We start from the raw sequence: 17,580 nt of genomic DNA on the forward strand, positions 1-17,580 counted from the left end.
AAAAGCAGTGAATCAAAAAACTTTGATGGGTGTTAAGACTTGAATGGGTGTTAAGACTTGCCAACCATCCAATTAAACCTCCTGAGGAGCCATAGAGAGCTTTTTTAGCCAAATCTGATGTGTACAGTGTCTGACAGGACCTTCTCTTGTAACATTGAAACCATAAAAGCCCAGCTAATAATGACAAAACTGCCTTTTTTAATTGTTATTTTGTTCATAAAAAAGCATCTTTCTACAGAAAACCTGTGACACAAAGGAAAATAATTGCATCAATGAGAAGGAAAGATATCTTGTCATTTTTCTATCTCTAAAATAAGTCACTGTATCAAATATATAAATATTTGTGCATGTTGCTTTCTCATACTGAATTCTCATGGAGAGAACAGAAAAGTATCAGGAATTTGTCATCCTGGTACACTTTCACTTAGAAAACATCAAGATATCTCTGATTTATTAAAGTATGGCGCCCGAGGGCGCGCCGAAAAATATGAAACATCCTGATATCTCTGATATATATGCCTTGTATATTAAAGTCATGCACCTGAAGGGCATGCTGAAAAATATTGAACATACAGATATCTCTGATGTATGTATGCTTGATATGTTAAAGTTGGGCGTGCTGAAAAATATGACTGATTATTAAAGTTATGCGCCGGAAGGGCGTGCCGAATAACACAACTGAATGATGAAATTTGTGGCTGACACTAGCATTTTAGGCAATGATGAGCCTGTGTCAAAATTCAAAAATACACTGACCACCCGTATTGGGCATTTCAAAAACATGGTGACCCCCCTATCACCAAAGTCAAAAACAGGGTGACCCCCCATGAATCCACCCCCCCGCTGAAGAAACTGACCAGTCCCTAAGCTTAACATCCGTGAAGTAGTGTGCGTTGTAGGTCTTTCACAAATATATATACCCCATCGTCACTTAAGAAATTTGTTGTTGCCGGTAAGATAAGGTTTTGAGTCCACTTTGGACAATTTGACATTTGATTTCGCGCCATTGCTTGTAAACAAATTTTCCAGTGGATTGTTTTGATTTTGACATCGTAAAACTGTCGCTACACATGCTGACGGGTCAAAATAGAACGCCCTCTATGTGGTGCACAGGTACGGTGTGTCGCCAGGTCATGTGATGAATATATGTAGACATGGCGGCTGACAGCATCCTGGCTTCCGCATCAACATCTTGCTGCAACCGAGAGTGAAAGTTCTTCCACGTGGTAGATACATTACCGTTGGCGAGGTGGTACAATATGGCGTCTGTAAAAGTTGCTGTGCGAGTCAGACCTATAAACGAAAGGTATGTTTTAGACCACTGGGAAATATGGACAGAACATGGCTAGACCAGCCACAGCTCACTATGAGAAGTCGCCCGTAGGCTCCAGGGAATCATAAAATAAACAAGAGAGCAACGCCACGCACGCTCAGTCACTGTTCTCGTCGAGTCCCGTGCGCAGATTTCGCGAGAATTTGACGTAAATGTCAAAAATACGACTTTTAATTGTGTATAGTTTTAAAGGTCACTCATCTCGCCAATCACAACGCTCGCTAAAAACTTTACGATCGGCCGTGGAAGCTGCAAATCGTGGCCGTGCGATGAATTTCGATTCATTCCACTGATTGAAGGCACAGGCGATCACAGAAAAATGACCAGAAAACGCTTTTTTGAGCTCGGAGAATATTATCCTGCTGAGGGACACATGCACGTTAGCATGAAACACGGGCTCTTGACTCGGTGCAGGCGGTCCGCTGGCCGTCGCTGATACAATAAAAATCAAGTTTGATTTTTGTTGTATCGTTGACGGCTGGCGGTTCGCCTGTATTGTACTTTGGGTCTAGAGCCTGTGGCATGAACGATCGTGAGTAATTACAGATTATCGAAAAAACACTTTATTTCACCAGTGCATTCGACAAACACCATAAACTGGAATTTAAATAATCGGAAAACTGGTCATGAATAAAAACCGAACTCGATGGTATAATGGGCGAACTCGGCTCTCAAACTTTGCCAAAACGATAGATCATGCAATGCTTGACCCGAAAAAACATTGGAGGTCACGATAAAATCAGCCCTAAATACAGCATAATCTTGAAAATACCCTAAATTTTCGGCCCAAAATTCCAAACTGGACGTTAAAAATTACACTGATTGGGAAAAAGTCGATTGCTTACAGTAGAATCGGTCGATTTTCAAGCGGTTTTCGGCAAAAGAAGCCTCGAAATATGCTCTGGACATTGATGTTTCGACTGCGCATGCGTAGTCAGTTGACCCACGCTATTGCATGTTTTTCCAGGGCAAAGCAAAATCATCTTGCTAACGGTTGTTGCGAGAGGGCGCTGGCGGGATGACGTCAGGATCTATTAACATATTTAATGAGGGTTTTATGTTTCAACAACAGGTTCTCATAGAGCAGCTGGGCCAGACCTACGTTCGTTCATTACAACATAGCGGTACACTATCGTTTCGCGGCATATTGCCAGCTGTACAGCTGTACACAACAGTACGTACACACAAGGCTGTAGGGGAAACATGAAATTTTTCAACACTATTGGTTGGCAGATTTTAAATATGAAGGACGGCTCCGTCGAAATTGCAAGTTCAACGTATGTTTTAGGAAGTGAAAGTCTCCGATATACCCGAATAATATTCTCTCTGTCTATGGGAGTACACGTCTCGTGTACGCGTGTATACGCTGTTGCACCTCAAGCTGAACAAGACATTGACCTGGGACGGGCCTTGTCAATGCTACTGCCAGTGATGGTAAACAAATCTAGCGTATGTCTTGCATTGTTAATATAATGTTAACACGTTGCACACGTTTTTGCAGTTTAATTTTTGTACCAGAGTTGTAGATGAACAAAAAAGAAGTACATGTGCACGTCTAAATAAATAAATAAGTAAATATAAACAGTAGCACAGATAAAATTTTATATAATTTTCAAGGATACTGAAATCAATTTTAATACTAGAACTTGTCAGGTTGTCTATGATTTGGGCGTAGCACACAGATTTACCAGACCATGAAACATCAAGATAAATCTACCAAGCTATAATTATGGAGGAAATTCCATAGATTCAATAATTTTGGGAACTTGAAATTTTACATGAAAAATAAGGTAATCAAGAACACAGCAGTGGCCTACTCGCAATACAGCAGTCCATGTAAACCCCCACCACCACTCCCTTGCCCCACCCCCTTGTGCAAGACAATCATTGAAGACAGTACACTCAATGTGACAGTTTTCGGACAGGGTAGTGAATTTCGCCCAAAGTCGTTTCGTAAATGACCAGCAATACGAAATCTTATTACCATACCTTTCGAAACTTTATTGTTGTTATCCTCAAACTCAGTTGACACGACGGGAGTGGTATTGCGGGGTCAAAGTTGCCAAAGTTTTGACCCCATGTTGAAGGCGTAATAATCGGACTGCAATGCCAGAAATCGGACGTCGTGTTTGGAATGTGATTAGGAGCTAAGTATTGACAATTTGAAACTTCAAACCACCGATTTTTAATTTCGATATGTTTAGAAAACTGTATATAAGAATATTTCATGATAGTTATGTTTAATCCATGGACGACTCAACTATATTTCGACATGTATAGCGCTTAGATATCGGACACGGGCTATCTCTGTATGTGTTGCTTTCGGCACCTTGTATCGTACGGTGTGGCTAACTTCGCTAAGTTTGTTCAGTGAGTATTACTTATAATTGTTTCCATTGCATATTTTGTTTGTATTAGAATCACACAGGCATTATTTAATAAAAATAGCGAGTATATTTCATCGTATGGCATTATTTACCTGTCAAGTTTGAAGTTTTTACGCGGTAAGTCACTTACTACGTTTACACAATTATGTCCGAAAACTTGTACACTTCTTACGTTCATTAAATGTACTTTTTTTCTCTCGAACAACTGCGCAGTTTTCGTTAAAACTACATGCAATCGTAGCGAACAATGGAAAGAATATTTTCAAAATCATTATTCTCCCCCACATTCAAAATTCAATGCTAAATCAGGACTTTAGTCAAAATTTCAAATTTCACTGTCTTTGACCTGACGGCAGTATGTTGACAGTATCACTGACGCGGTGTCAGACGACAATTTGTGACCGCTGCTCGTAGCGAACTCAATAGCTTCTACCAAAAAAACTATCGAAAACGGGACAACAGTGTCACCTAACATAATATGAGGTCACATGACCTGTAAAACGCTATCGATACGGAGCGAAGTGAGTGTAACTAACAGCATGTCACTAAATGTCCGAAAACTGAGGTCGTCCGGAAACTGTCACACTGAGTGTAATCAGACTCTCCCATGACACAGTCCTCTGCGCACTGCTGCCATAGATCCATGAAACAGACAGGACACAATGTGAGGTATTAAATTGCCCGCTCCCTTGGCCCTAGTTCCAATGGCGAATTCCATTAATCCTCTATATTTCCCCCACCTCAGGGACTACATTGACTGCTGCATAAGATAAATACATTGTATTTTGCTGTTCTGTTTCAAAAACTTCAATCTATTTAGACATATGTTCAATTGCAAGAAAATCAACTCACATTGTTTACTTTTTGAATTGACATATAAGAACATGTTCAAGTGATTGAAGAAGGTATAGGACAATTATCTATATTGTGCATGGCATTGTTCCTTGTAAAAACATATGTATTAAAACGCTGTAAAGTTCTACAAAGTTCACAAATTCAGCATCCATCCAAGGCTTGCTGTATTGAACAGAGAGTTGACAAATTCAGAATCCCAAGCTTACTGAATTGAGTAGTTAGAGGGAGTATCAGGGGTGGTGAAAGGAGGAATATCAACAACTCTGCTCTGGCGAAGAAGAGTGGATTTAAAAAGATTTTATATCCCAAAGTCTAATACTGTACTTTCCCAAAGTACAGTGGCAGTGCTGTAAACTTTAATGAAGGGTTGTTTTATCAAAGGAAAGTGGATGTGCTAGCAGGTACTTGGGAAGGTGGGTGGGTGGGTATGTATTATAACGATGGTTGTGAGAGTAAATCCAAAATATAGCTAACCAATTTTCCTTCGTAAAATAGAATTTTCATAGCTTGTCAATTGACAGTTGCAGACATATCTTCTATGGCTATAGTAGCTTAATTATATCAAACACCAAAGACTTATGTCTGGCATCATACTCTGGTTTCTTTTTGTTAAGCCATAAAACTGCTCCTTTTACTGTGAAACGACTCCAGCCAAGGAAGATGACATCACTTGTATCCGGTTATTCAATCAGGTGGAACTACATCACATACATGTGACCGGTATCCAGGAGACTGGGCTGTGTGTCATGGTTTGACATAATGAATCTGAATGAAGCAACTCACAGGACATCCACAGTCAATTACTAGAGGGACAGATTTAGTGATTGACTTCAATGGGACACAAGTGATGTAACTTTTCTCGGCTGGATTTGATGCATTTCATGCAAAATCTGATTAGATTTTACTTCAAAGAACAAGTGATATGATGGGAATGTTCAATCAGATAAAATATTTCATTTATTTTCAAGAGCATTGCTATATAGCAAGTTGACCTTGCAGTTGAAAGACAAGACAAAGTCAGTGTCTCAGACAATTTTAATCACAGTCAAGTAACCAACGGTAATAGATTCCCTTTTAATGTTCAGCTCACATCTGTGTTTTCATTATTATTCATTTTCATTGACCCATATGCACGGCCAAAAACAAATATCCATACACAAATATTAAAATATGAAAGCATTTATAAAAGTTTACATTAAATTTAAATACTTAACTTTGCTATATGAGTGCTTGGAGTGAAAGATACGTATGTAAGACATGACAACAGCTGGTCTGATTGGTTAATACTTCTGTCTAACCACAGACAAGGCTGTTTGTCTGTGGCCCAACCCATTCACCCCAATTATCTGTAAACAGATCTACAATCACCAATTATAACAAAAAGTGAGTTTGGGCCGAACCATGGTGGTGAAAGAGTGAAATATGCAGATGTTTTATGTTACAAATTAAACAATATGCTTACTAATGCCTAACAAGAGTGAGTTTTGATAAAGTGTTGTACTGTGAAGCCAGGTGACACAGAGAGATTGTGGTGTGACCTTTTGGTCCCTTTGATACTGTAGGTCATTTGAATCAACATGTGTACATTCAATATAAAGGGGAACGTTTATCACTTCACTTCTGTCTATCCTTTATTCTAGAGGTTGTCTTTCATATGGTACTGCAGTACATTTCTATGGATTGTTAATTTGCTTGTAAACTGCTGATATTGGAACAATACCATAATTACAGTCTAGACTACATATCTATGGTATTAGAACAATTACAGTCTAGACTATAAATTTATGGTATTAGACCATAATTACAGTCTAGTCTTTACATAATTTCATTTATTGATATTAGAACAACAATGCCACCCCCATAAACATCAAAATGTAAATGATCAGATTATTGTTGTTGGTGGAACTGTTGTCTTTTATATTGTCGAATCATTGTTTTAAATCAACAATATTCTGAAAACAGTTTCCCAGTGTTTACTGTGTTATTTCACAATGAAAGCTACAGGGCTCCCGCTACCTATTCGCCAATTCGCCAAATGCGAAAGAAAGTTAAAAATGGCTACAAAAAATCCTGTTTGGCTAATGTAGTGGCTATTGAATTCTTAGACCTCCTCAACAGAAAACTACACCTAACAATAAAATGTTGTAAGATGTTGAAACAGTTTACCCTCCTTCCTACAAAGTTGCAATGTATTGAAACAGTTTAATCTCCTTTATACAAAGTTACAAATTCCCTGGTACGTAAAACAAACACTGCTGTTCGATACTACAATACATCATGAACGTAACGTCCATGAATACACTGAGGCCTGCTTTGCCTCTGTGAGTCCTGGGTCGTCCTTGAGTCTATCAAAAGTTTTACCTACTTTGCTGTATCAAATTTTTGGCCTGCAACTACTCAGTTTGATAGTAAAAACCATTATTTCAAAGGAAACTTTCACAAACGGAGTCATAATACAAAGGAAAAGGAGAAAAACTGAGGTTATCTGAAAGGTCAAGTCTAGGTCATCTCATCATGTGATGTCATGCATGAAGACCCCCTAAAATGATTACACAATTATGGTTCACAAGAAACCACCTAGGGTGGTCCAATAGGTGAAAGGTAATTTTGCTGCCTTCCATTTTAAATGGCATTCAGCTTGACTGACTCCCATTCAGCCTACTTTCAAACTGCTATAACTTATACAAGAAATTATGTGATTCTGACTGATTTTAATATTTTTGTAGATTCCACCATGATCTAGAAGTGAACATCACCAGACATTTCTTGATGATATCAAAATATCAAATGAAAAATTATCTAGGCAAAAATGTTATCATAATCATTAAAACAATGAATGCCCTTAAACAGTGAGTAATTTAAATGAACATATATCGTTGTCTTGTTTTACAAGAGTTTTGTTTGGCCCAGCCCTTTTTGTCTCAAGAAAAGTACTTATACTCAAGATGCTATTTCAGCCTGCTTGATCACAACTAAAACCAGGGCCTTAAATACCACAATAATTGTATCTACACTGCCATTGTGCTATACCATAAATGCTGTCTTCTGCATGGAAAATTATTTTACTTGTTTGGCTCAAACATTTAGGTTATGGAAGACTGCATAAATTTGCCACATGAGAAGCCTGTAACTTATGACAAGCTATCATACTGTGGCAGAAATATTCAATCTGTACCTCTTGTAATATACACTTAACATTGCTACCAGATCTTTAGAATTCAATTGCTACCTAATTTTATTTCTGGTGTTTAAAGTTTACCACCAAAAATGAAAAAGGATTTCTATCCCTGAAATGTCATAAAAACACAGATTATAAATGCAAAAACTAAACACATATTTCTTTAATGTAAAAACCATCATGAACATCATACAAAACAACTTGATTTGTAAAATTAGGGACTCCTGAATGACGAGAAAGCTGTTGCCACACTTGAGATCATAACTGGCTAAAAGTTACTCAAAATGGCTAAAAGATTTTTGATTTGGCTAATGAGTTGGCTAATAATTTGGTGACTTAGGGGGAGCCCTGAGCTACATAGCTAGGATTGTATATATATGAATATTATCATTACTATTCATTATTATCATATCGGTTTATTTTGGACTGTATTTGTACATACTACTACCACATGGAAAGTACAGAAGTCAAAACAGAAAAAAAACTGCAGATGTTCACAGAAGATGCAATCCAAACATATTTACTTGCTGAGCATGAAAGAATGACTTCTACAGACATTATGCAAGTTACAACAGTAAAACAGGACATCATTCAAACTCTTACTATCCTATTTTCCTGTTTGATATTCTTTTCATCAAACCATACATTCCTTTTTGAGTTGTATGCTGCTAATAGATTGCTGACATAATGTTCACTTTGATGTTTACAGGGAGATCAACTTGAATTCACCATGCATTATTTCTATGGAGGACAAAAAGACAAACATTGCAAACTTGAAGGTATGTGCCAATGAACTTGAAACATTCAAGGATACAAATGATGACAGAAATAAAGGTATGTCAGGAAAATGATTGTAAGTGTAACCTCTTAATTGACAAAGGTCATAAGTTCATAGGTCAAAGTCCTTGTTGTGACCTGGTCATTGAAAAATCTGTTTACAAGGAAACACAAAATGATAAATGATGGTGTGTCAATTCCCTCTTTATGAATGTAGTGACCTTGTCAAAGGTTTGTCTGTTTTGGTAGAATCTTCAATTACTATTTAAATAGGTATGTATGTTTATCCTTGTTGTCACTGAGTCTTTCATAAAACACACAAAGGAAGGCACAAGAACCAAGGATATCCTTTTCAATGTTCTTTAACATGGATGTACAAGGGTCTTGCTTGTATTATACCTTCATGCCTTTCATAAGTATGCGGGTAGTTGTAAACAAAACTCTTCCTCGAAATGTTGCGGAATTTGGAAAAATTTGACATGGTATGTGAAAATTTGCAGTTACTGGCATAAAGATAAAACTGGTTTAGATTCTGATAAGTTTTACATGTATGAACATACTGTGATAGTGTGTGCTGCAAGATTGAAATTTGACATCAATAGACAAAAGCAAAGTATTCATTAAAAATATGCTATCAATTTAGACGTTTAATAAATTCATGTTTTTCTCACAAGGTATTCGACGAAATATGTGCAATGTTGAGACTATGAGAGACCAGATACAGTGCTGTCTTAAAACAAATTCTAACATTACGTAATATAAATCTAAATATTTTATGACGTTGGAAATGGAATAGTTGAAAATTCTAAAGTGACTTTTAGGAAATTGACCAGTAGAGTTCATGAAATTTATCAGATACACTGGCCAGATAATGTTATTTTTATATTTCAAAATTAAGAATAGTTTGTGTTGGTCCAGCATCATACAGAGGCATCTGTCTGTTCTTTGTGGTGCAATCTGTGTTATAACTAAATTTGCAGTTAAGCATTTGTCAGAAAAAGTTTGTTAAAGTAACCTTTTCCACTAGGCACCTTCAGTGTTGAATTAAGATATAATTTGATAACAGTATCATGTCATCTGTGTTTTGTCATATCATCTGTGTTTTATCATGTCATCTGTGTTTTGTCAGTTTAGATATAATTTGATAACAGTGATACCATCTGTGTTTTATCATGTGATCTGTGTTTTCTCAATTTAGATATAATTTGATAACGTTGATGTGATCTGTGTTTTGTCAATTTAGATATAATTTGATAATGTTGATGTGATCTGTGTTTTCTCAATTTAGATATAATTTGATAATGTTGATGTGATCTGTGTTTTGTCAATTTAGATATAATTTGATAATGTTGATGTGATCTGTGTTTTCTCATTTAGATATAATTTGATAATGTTGATGTGATCTGTGTTTTCTCAATTTAGATATAATTTGATAATGTTGATGTGATCTATGTTTTGTCATTTTAGATATAATTTGATAATGTTGATGTGATCTGTGTTTTCTCAATTTAGATATAATTTGATAACGTTGATGTGATCTGTGTTTTGTCAATTTAGATATAATTTGATAATGTTGATGTGATCTATGTTTTGTCATTTTAGATACCAGTATCTCTGGCAGGAGGAGATTCTGGAAGAGAACGAATAAAATCCTTTATTTATGATTTTTCCTATTGGTCATATGATTCCAATGATGCAAACTTTGCTTCACAGCAACAGGTGAGCTACCCTATATAGAGAAAACTCCCTCTATTGTATTATATGAATTGACTTTTGTTTTTTCTCTGTCTAGTTTTGTCAAGTCACCTCAAATAGGCAGTGTTTCATCTAGGCTGCGCGATTGCGCGATTCCTCCTCTTTGGTGTGCTGCGCGCCGCCAATCACAGGTAGAAGGGGCGACCCATCGCGCACTGCACTGAGCTAGCTGGCTGGAATGGCTGCTATCGTGAGTGCCACACTTCGATGCATTTGACCTGTTTTCGGCACCTGTTAATAGTGTGGCAACGGGCATTGTATAGTGTTGCAAGAACATTTACATGGAAGGGACTAATTTTAGTTCGATTTTGATACTTTTTGAGCTGCTTGACAATAAATTGCTGTTGAAACAATAACACGCGTAAATTTCCGTACGCTGAATTTGCATATGAAAACCTGTCAGCCAGTTGAGAGTTACGTTCACAAAAGTTCATTGCCCTTGCCCGATAAGGTTTGTGTGTCATATTACCTCTGTACGATTGAGAACAGGAGACAAACTGAAGTTTTTATGCATCGTATGGATGTCCATAACACTCTGAAAATAATTCTGATAGCAAAATTGACACGAAAATTTGGACTTTACTGTCACATAAACGTGTTCAGTGCAGACTGCATATAGCTGCATGCAATGAAAGTCACAACAGTCACAAGCAAGCTGTGGTGTCAATGGGTCCGGTTTTTTGAATTCAGGGAACAGACACTGACTTATTTTTCGGGGCAAATAAACCCTAAAGTTAACTGTCCGTGACAACCAGCGTTTCTGTTTGTTATTTTCCCGTTCTAAAATGACTGCTGACAAAAAGCAACTGGCGCAAATCTGACATCGAGAAACTCCGCATTCAAAATACGGCAGACGAAGATCCGACCCTCTAAGTTGTTCGTTTTAACTCTACTGAGTCTGCGCACAAAACTACAAGACCAGCTAGGTCACTAGAAAAATACAGCTAACTGGTTTGTATAGGGCAATGTTGATCCAAACTTACAGTAGTGAGGGATGATATAAGCACAGTAAAAACGTGCAAACAAGTACATTATTTTTTTCAGAAGCTACAAAACATTCCTTTATAACTACAAAAGAGTTTTTCTTGCTTTTTGTAGTGCAGACAGTTCAGTGAAAAATGAAAAAAAATCCCTTGAAGGTACAGTGGGAATGGCTAACTGTTGTTCATTTTTATATTTGAATGTACATTAAGCCCTAAGAAAGCAAACATACAGATTATTTTAGCATACAGAATATGCTACAATTTATTTAGGAATAGTAATGCTTATGAATATTAATGAGCTGTCCGCCACTCTTGGAAGCCCTATACATTCACAACAGTGATACGCAAATTTGTTGACTTTTGAAAATTTTTTATTGAGGATGGTGTTTGCAGCCAGCAGCTTGGATTTTGTACGTAAGTGATTTATGGCTTGTAGTATGTGTATCACAAGTAACATCACTGCAGCATTAAAACTTATGTATAAAGATGTCATTATATGTTTCAGTTAAATCCCCCCCAAAATTTTTAAAACCCCCCTCAAAAATTCCAGTAGAGGGGGACCAATCCCCGTCTGGTGTAGCATCCTAGATGAAACACTGAATAGGTAGAGAAATAGTGGTAAACAGTGGGCAATGCACTGATCTTCAAATAAAATCTATAATGTTTTATGAATTTTGTATTACATGTAAACACAATTTAAGAGAGTTATAGCTGGAGAGATGATTTTCTGGAGTGAAATATATTTTGATTTGTACATAATGTGTTTGCCATTTTACAGTGTACAACTTAATTTCAAATTCTCAATACATTAACAAACAGTTTAAATTAGATGGTCAAAACATTTGCAATGAAGATATCACAGGTCATTTGAAAGCTTTGCTTTGAACAAGTTTCTCAATTTTTTTTCATACTAGGTGTTTGAGGATCTTGGAACTGAAGTTCTGAAGGCAGCTTTTGAAGGCTATAATGCATGTGTATTTGCATATGGCCAGACTGGATCTGGAAAGTCCTACACAATGATGGGCAATAAACCAGTAGGTTATAATTCAGTACTTACATTCCATACACAATGATGGGCAATAAACCAGTAGGTTATAATTCAGTACTTACATTCCATACACAATGATGGGCAATAAACCAGTAGGTTAACATTCAGTACTTACATTCCATACACAATGATGGGCAATAAACCAGTAGGTTATAATTCAGTACTTACATTCCATACACAATGATGGGCAATAAACCAGTAGGTTATAATTCAGTACTTACATTCCATACACAATGATGGGCAATAAACCAGTAGGTTAACATTCAGTACTTACATTCCATACACAATGATGGGCAATAAACCAGTAGGTTATAATTCAGTACTTACATTCCATACACAATGATGGGCAATAAACCAGTAGGTTATAATTCAGTACTTACATTCCATACACAATGATGGGCAATAAACCAGTAGGTTATAATTCAGTACTTACATTCCATACACAATGATGGGCAATAAACCAGTAGGTTATAATTCAGTACTTACATTCCATACACAATGATGGCAATAAACCAGTAGGTTATAATTCAGTACTTACATTCCATACACAATGATGGGCAATAAACCAGTAGGTTATAATTCAGTACTTACATTCCATACACAATGATGGGCAATAAACCAGTAGGTTAGCATTCAGTACTTACATTCCATACACAATGATGGGCAATAAACCAGTAGGTTAACATTCAGTACTTACATTCCACACAGAATGACAACAGCCAACATTTTCATGTCCATCTTAGTAATGAGTTAGTCCCATATTTTTTTTTAATGAGTTAAAAAGGATGTTATTGTTAATTGAAAATCATAAGATGATTTTTACCATAGGAATCCAACCTAGCTCCATACATAGGATTTTTACCATAGAAATCCAACCTAGCTCCATACATAGAATGATTTTTACCATAGATATCCAACCTAGCTCCATACATAGAATGATTTTTACCATAGAAATCCAACCTAGCTCCATACATAGAATGATTTTTACCATAGAAATCCAACCTAGCTCCATACATAGAATGATTTTTACCATAGAAATCCAACCTAGCTCCATACATAGGATTTTTACCATAGAAATCCAACCTAGCTCCATACATAGAATGATTTTTACCATAGAAATCCAACCTAGCTCCATACATAGGATTTTTACCATAGAAATCCAACCTAGCTCCATACATAGAAGGATTTTTACCATAGAAATCCAACCTAGCTCCATACAACTCTTAAGTTTCAGATATATAAAGCATTACGTTGATATGTCTTCCTTTGCCTTGTTAGAGTCTAACTTGATAGCAGAAATGTAATAGCTCTGTAGAAAATACCGTAGTCACCACTTCCTCATGAGAACAGAGTGATTAGCTGAGTTGGCCTGATCATCTACTGCTGACGTATATTGTTTAGATTTACATAAATCTCAATCTACCAGAAATTGCAATTAATGTCTCTAAATGTACAGCATACTTTGACAGACAAACAAGAGGTCATTGATGGCCTATGTGACAAATGTATGGCTTTCTGATATTGTATGGAACTGATAAACACATGGTCATTGATGGCCTATGTGACAAATGTATGGCTTTCTGATATTGTATGGAACTGATAAACACATGGTCATTGATGGCCTATGTGACAAATGTATGGCTTTCTGATATTGTATGGAACTGATAAACACGTGGTCATTGATGGCCTATGTGACACATTAAAGTTTTCTGATATTGGGTGAAGAACTATTGTTGAGAAACTGTTGACAAGTGTATTCTGATCTAATGAGGAACTAGCTTGGATAAAGATCTAACATGCATGCTAATTTGATATGAATACAGCTCTGTTTATTTCAAGGACAGTTTGCAACTTATGAGACCTCATGGCTTGTTGTTGACAAACATACAAACAGAAATGACTCAGGGCTGCAAATGATTTCAAAGTTTAAATAGTAAAAAATAAGATTGTAATGTTAGATTAATAGTGTAAGAAATTAGAGAGATGATAAGCATGACATTTAAGGTCATATATATGTTTACAATTAGAGATTGTTGACATGGTAGAGCTGCCTTATACCTTCCAGTGTTTTACAGCCTATTTGGCTGACCTTCACACACTACTGATATTTTAACGTCAGGCAGTACCATGTTGTGTTTCCTATTCAAGTAGTGTGAGTAAAACTTGTCTCAGAAACTTGGGAACACTGGCTTTTCTCCATCCAACCACAGTCCCTCTGTCCACCGGTCTGGAAACGTGGCTGGTTTCTTTGTGACACTCCGTGATATGAACCAACACACGATTCACACCTTAAACAAAGGACACTGACAATGTTCAACTGGCCGCTATATCGATGTCGCTACCCACGATCCTATGACAGCCGCAATGTGATCGTTCAAAAACATGACGTTTGTGGGTTGTTATTTTCAGAATATTACAAAACATTACAACTTGTTCACTTTAGAAACATTAAACATTTTTTTTTTCATTAAATGGGTAACGTTGCCCCTCTAGATAAAGCTTGAAAGGGACCAACATTATGGTTGCATTATGATCACGATCGAAAAAACAAAATGGCCATGCACCTGTTCGCAAGTGTCATGGACTATTGCCCGAAATCAAGAAGACAGGCAAAATCAGCTGAATATTAACATCGACAGCTGAGTAGTTCATTACCAAACTTGTTATTGTGTTGACATGATAGCCTTTTGTAAAAGGTATTTACTGTGCCTGAGCGCGAGCGTACGTATCGAGAGTTCGCCATATCACAGTCCCTCTAGTGGATAGAGGGACTGTGGCCATATTGACGCTACATGGGAAAATGCTAAAATCATCAAAAATCTACGTGCATTTCTGCAGTTGTCGTTCCTATTCTGCTCAGTTAACAGACATAATTTCACAGAATATTACACAGAAAACATATTTAGATCATATTTGGAGGCACTGACTACTAGCATTGCAAGAGAAATGGACGACAAATTTTCCGGTGTGTTTCCAGCCGTTGCCTGAGCGAGCGTACGTATCGAGAGTTCGCCATATTGACGCTGCATGGGAAAATGTGCGACCACACAACTAAAATCTACATGCATTTCTGCAGTTGTCTTTCCTATTCTGTTCAGTTAACAGGCATGATTTCTCAGAATATTACACAGAAAACATATTTAGATCATATTTGGAGACACTGACTACTAGCATTGCAAGAGAAGGGGGACCACAAATTTCCGGTGTGATCCAGCCGTTGCTTGTGCTACGTACGTCAACACACTCGCAGTGGTCAACCCCAGAAATTATCGCACACTATCATCATTTACGATGGGATAAGGATCACGAAAAACACACACCGGTTTCAGGATATGATAATTTCTGTCTTCGTGTCGTAGATAGACGCAGAGAACACTTAATAGAGCCAAAAACAGCGAAAATTCGAGAAAAGCGTACACACAATCGGGGACTGTGGCATGCAGGACAAACCCAAGCTACGCATTATCACGTGACTGGCCCTCGTATCGCGGTTCGGCTGTGCGGTCTAGGTGATTGACACCTTTTACAATAGGCGTTTCCAGACCGGTGGATAGAGGGACTGTGATCCAACATTAGAAGAATCCCATGTGAAATACAGCCAAGCATTCTCATCAGTTTTTTACCTTCTCGTGTCTATTTATAGACAGAGAAGGTATTAGAGTTGAAAACCAATATGCTGCTGTCAAGAACTTCCGTCTGTCAAGACTTCCGTCTGTCAAGATCCGTGCTGTCATGCCATTGTGATGGGTCATATCATAAACTGGTGGGGGTGTTCATGGCTCAGGTTGAGGTGTGGGAGAACGATTTTGAGCTATGACAAAAATCAAAAGGGACTTAGCGGCATAGCCACAGTGTTAAGCCTTTCTCCAAGGTTTCTTAGTTGACTACAATCTATTACAGACTACTGAGCTGACGTTAGGGTACTCACTTGTGTTTGCTCACTCTGTGAGCGCTAGTGTTTGGTACTGAGTTGCGTGGATATCCCTCATGGCCTCACGTGATCTGGGCCTGTTGCATAATCTGCAGAGATGATCATATGCCTAGCGCCTCCGAGTCTGAAAACTGTCATTGTGTAAGCCTGTCGGCATTTTCCTTGCATTTTTTCTCATTTAATTTTGCAAAATATCGGCGAGTACCTCAATATTTCAAGATAACCCTTTCTTCCCAATCGTTTCCTGGAGTTTCAGAGTCATATGAACGAAAATGAGTGAAAGTTTTAGACAGGAAAATCGGACGTCGGCCATGTTCAATGTTTACAGTACAATCAGAAGTTTACGTGGAGGAATTAACCAACAAACACAGGAGTGTTCATGATGCCCGCCCTCTAGAGGCAGACTCTCCTATATGAAGTACCACATTTGATGCTTGTGGAAAGCTTGACCACACAATGGAGCATTTAAACTTTTAGAAAATGACAAACTGAATAAAAAGGTATTCAGAAAATGTCAATACTGAGGAAAAATGCGCAAATATTCAAAATAAACAGGTTAACTGATTGGTCAGCTATAAAAACAATGGAAATGTTTATGATCAAAAGTTTTTGAGATGCGCACATTTTAACAAATACAGAAATTATTAACATTATAAATATAAGACCAAACTATTTTTCAGGGATGGGACAGGTTGGAAATGAGGGGTGAGAGACAAAGGCACCCTATTGCTGCATGTGGATGCAGCCACACCATTTCATTTACAGCATACTTATTCACTGTGTTGTGTTCAAGTTCCATATTGTACTGACTGTCATACAAGGATAACATAAGCAAATCAAATCAAATTAGAAAGGATCAATGCTGTTGTGTGGATTTTGCTGAACATGGCTGATATTTCGCCCTATATATTTGGTATCCAGCAAAGGCATATTTTGATGTAAAGTCAAAATTAACACTACATTGCTGACAATATATTTTACCGTTTCTGCATGAATTTTCTTTTTTAAATTATAGTATATTAGTACTTCAAACAGATTAACAGTTATCGTGATGTCAACCCATAATTTTACATCACAAAGACTGTAATTCTGCCAATTTTTTTTTGTTTTTCAGTCATTTTATAAATTTTGCACTGCACAAGATGATTGAACGAATTGCAATGTTTGAATTTGTAAACTCAAAGAATAAAAATTCTTTGGTCACAAATTAAATTATTTTTTGAAAAGAAATTTACTCTTAAACACTTTAGCATATATTCTTTACACGGTCATGTATTTCAAGGAAAATATGCCTATTAAAACAGTAATTTCTTCACTTTCAATTTTTTTTCAA

At 37.0% G+C, this 17,580-nt stretch overlaps 1 protein-coding gene across 2 annotated transcripts in view; it reads left to right on the forward strand.

Moving 5' to 3' along the window:
* Positions 1 to 1,156: 1,156 nt before the first annotated feature.
* LOC139143201 (kinesin-like protein KIF16B) overlaps positions 1,157 to 17,580 on the forward strand; it is a 54,947-nt gene continuing 38,523 nt past the window's right edge. Inside the window, exons 1-4 of one of the 2 annotated variants that reach the window (XM_070713340.1) lie at positions 1,157 to 1,306; positions 8,463 to 8,532; positions 10,133 to 10,249; positions 12,183 to 12,302. In XM_070713340.1, the coding sequence (XP_070569441.1) occupies positions 1,260 to 1,306; positions 8,463 to 8,532; positions 10,133 to 10,249; positions 12,183 to 12,302 (354 nt within the window). In that variant the 5' untranslated portion in view covers positions 1,157 to 1,259. Of the gene's footprint in view, positions 1,307 to 8,462; positions 8,533 to 10,132; positions 10,250 to 12,182; positions 12,303 to 12,972; positions 12,991 to 17,580 lie in introns of those variants that run through there. The other variant, XM_070713341.1, reaches the window with a different exon arrangement.

Source organism: Ptychodera flava, chromosome 11, assembly GCF_041260155.1.
Source record: "Ptychodera flava strain L36383 chromosome 11, AS_Pfla_20210202, whole genome shotgun sequence".
NCBI lineage: Eukaryota > Metazoa > Hemichordata > Enteropneusta > Ptychoderidae > Ptychodera > Ptychodera flava.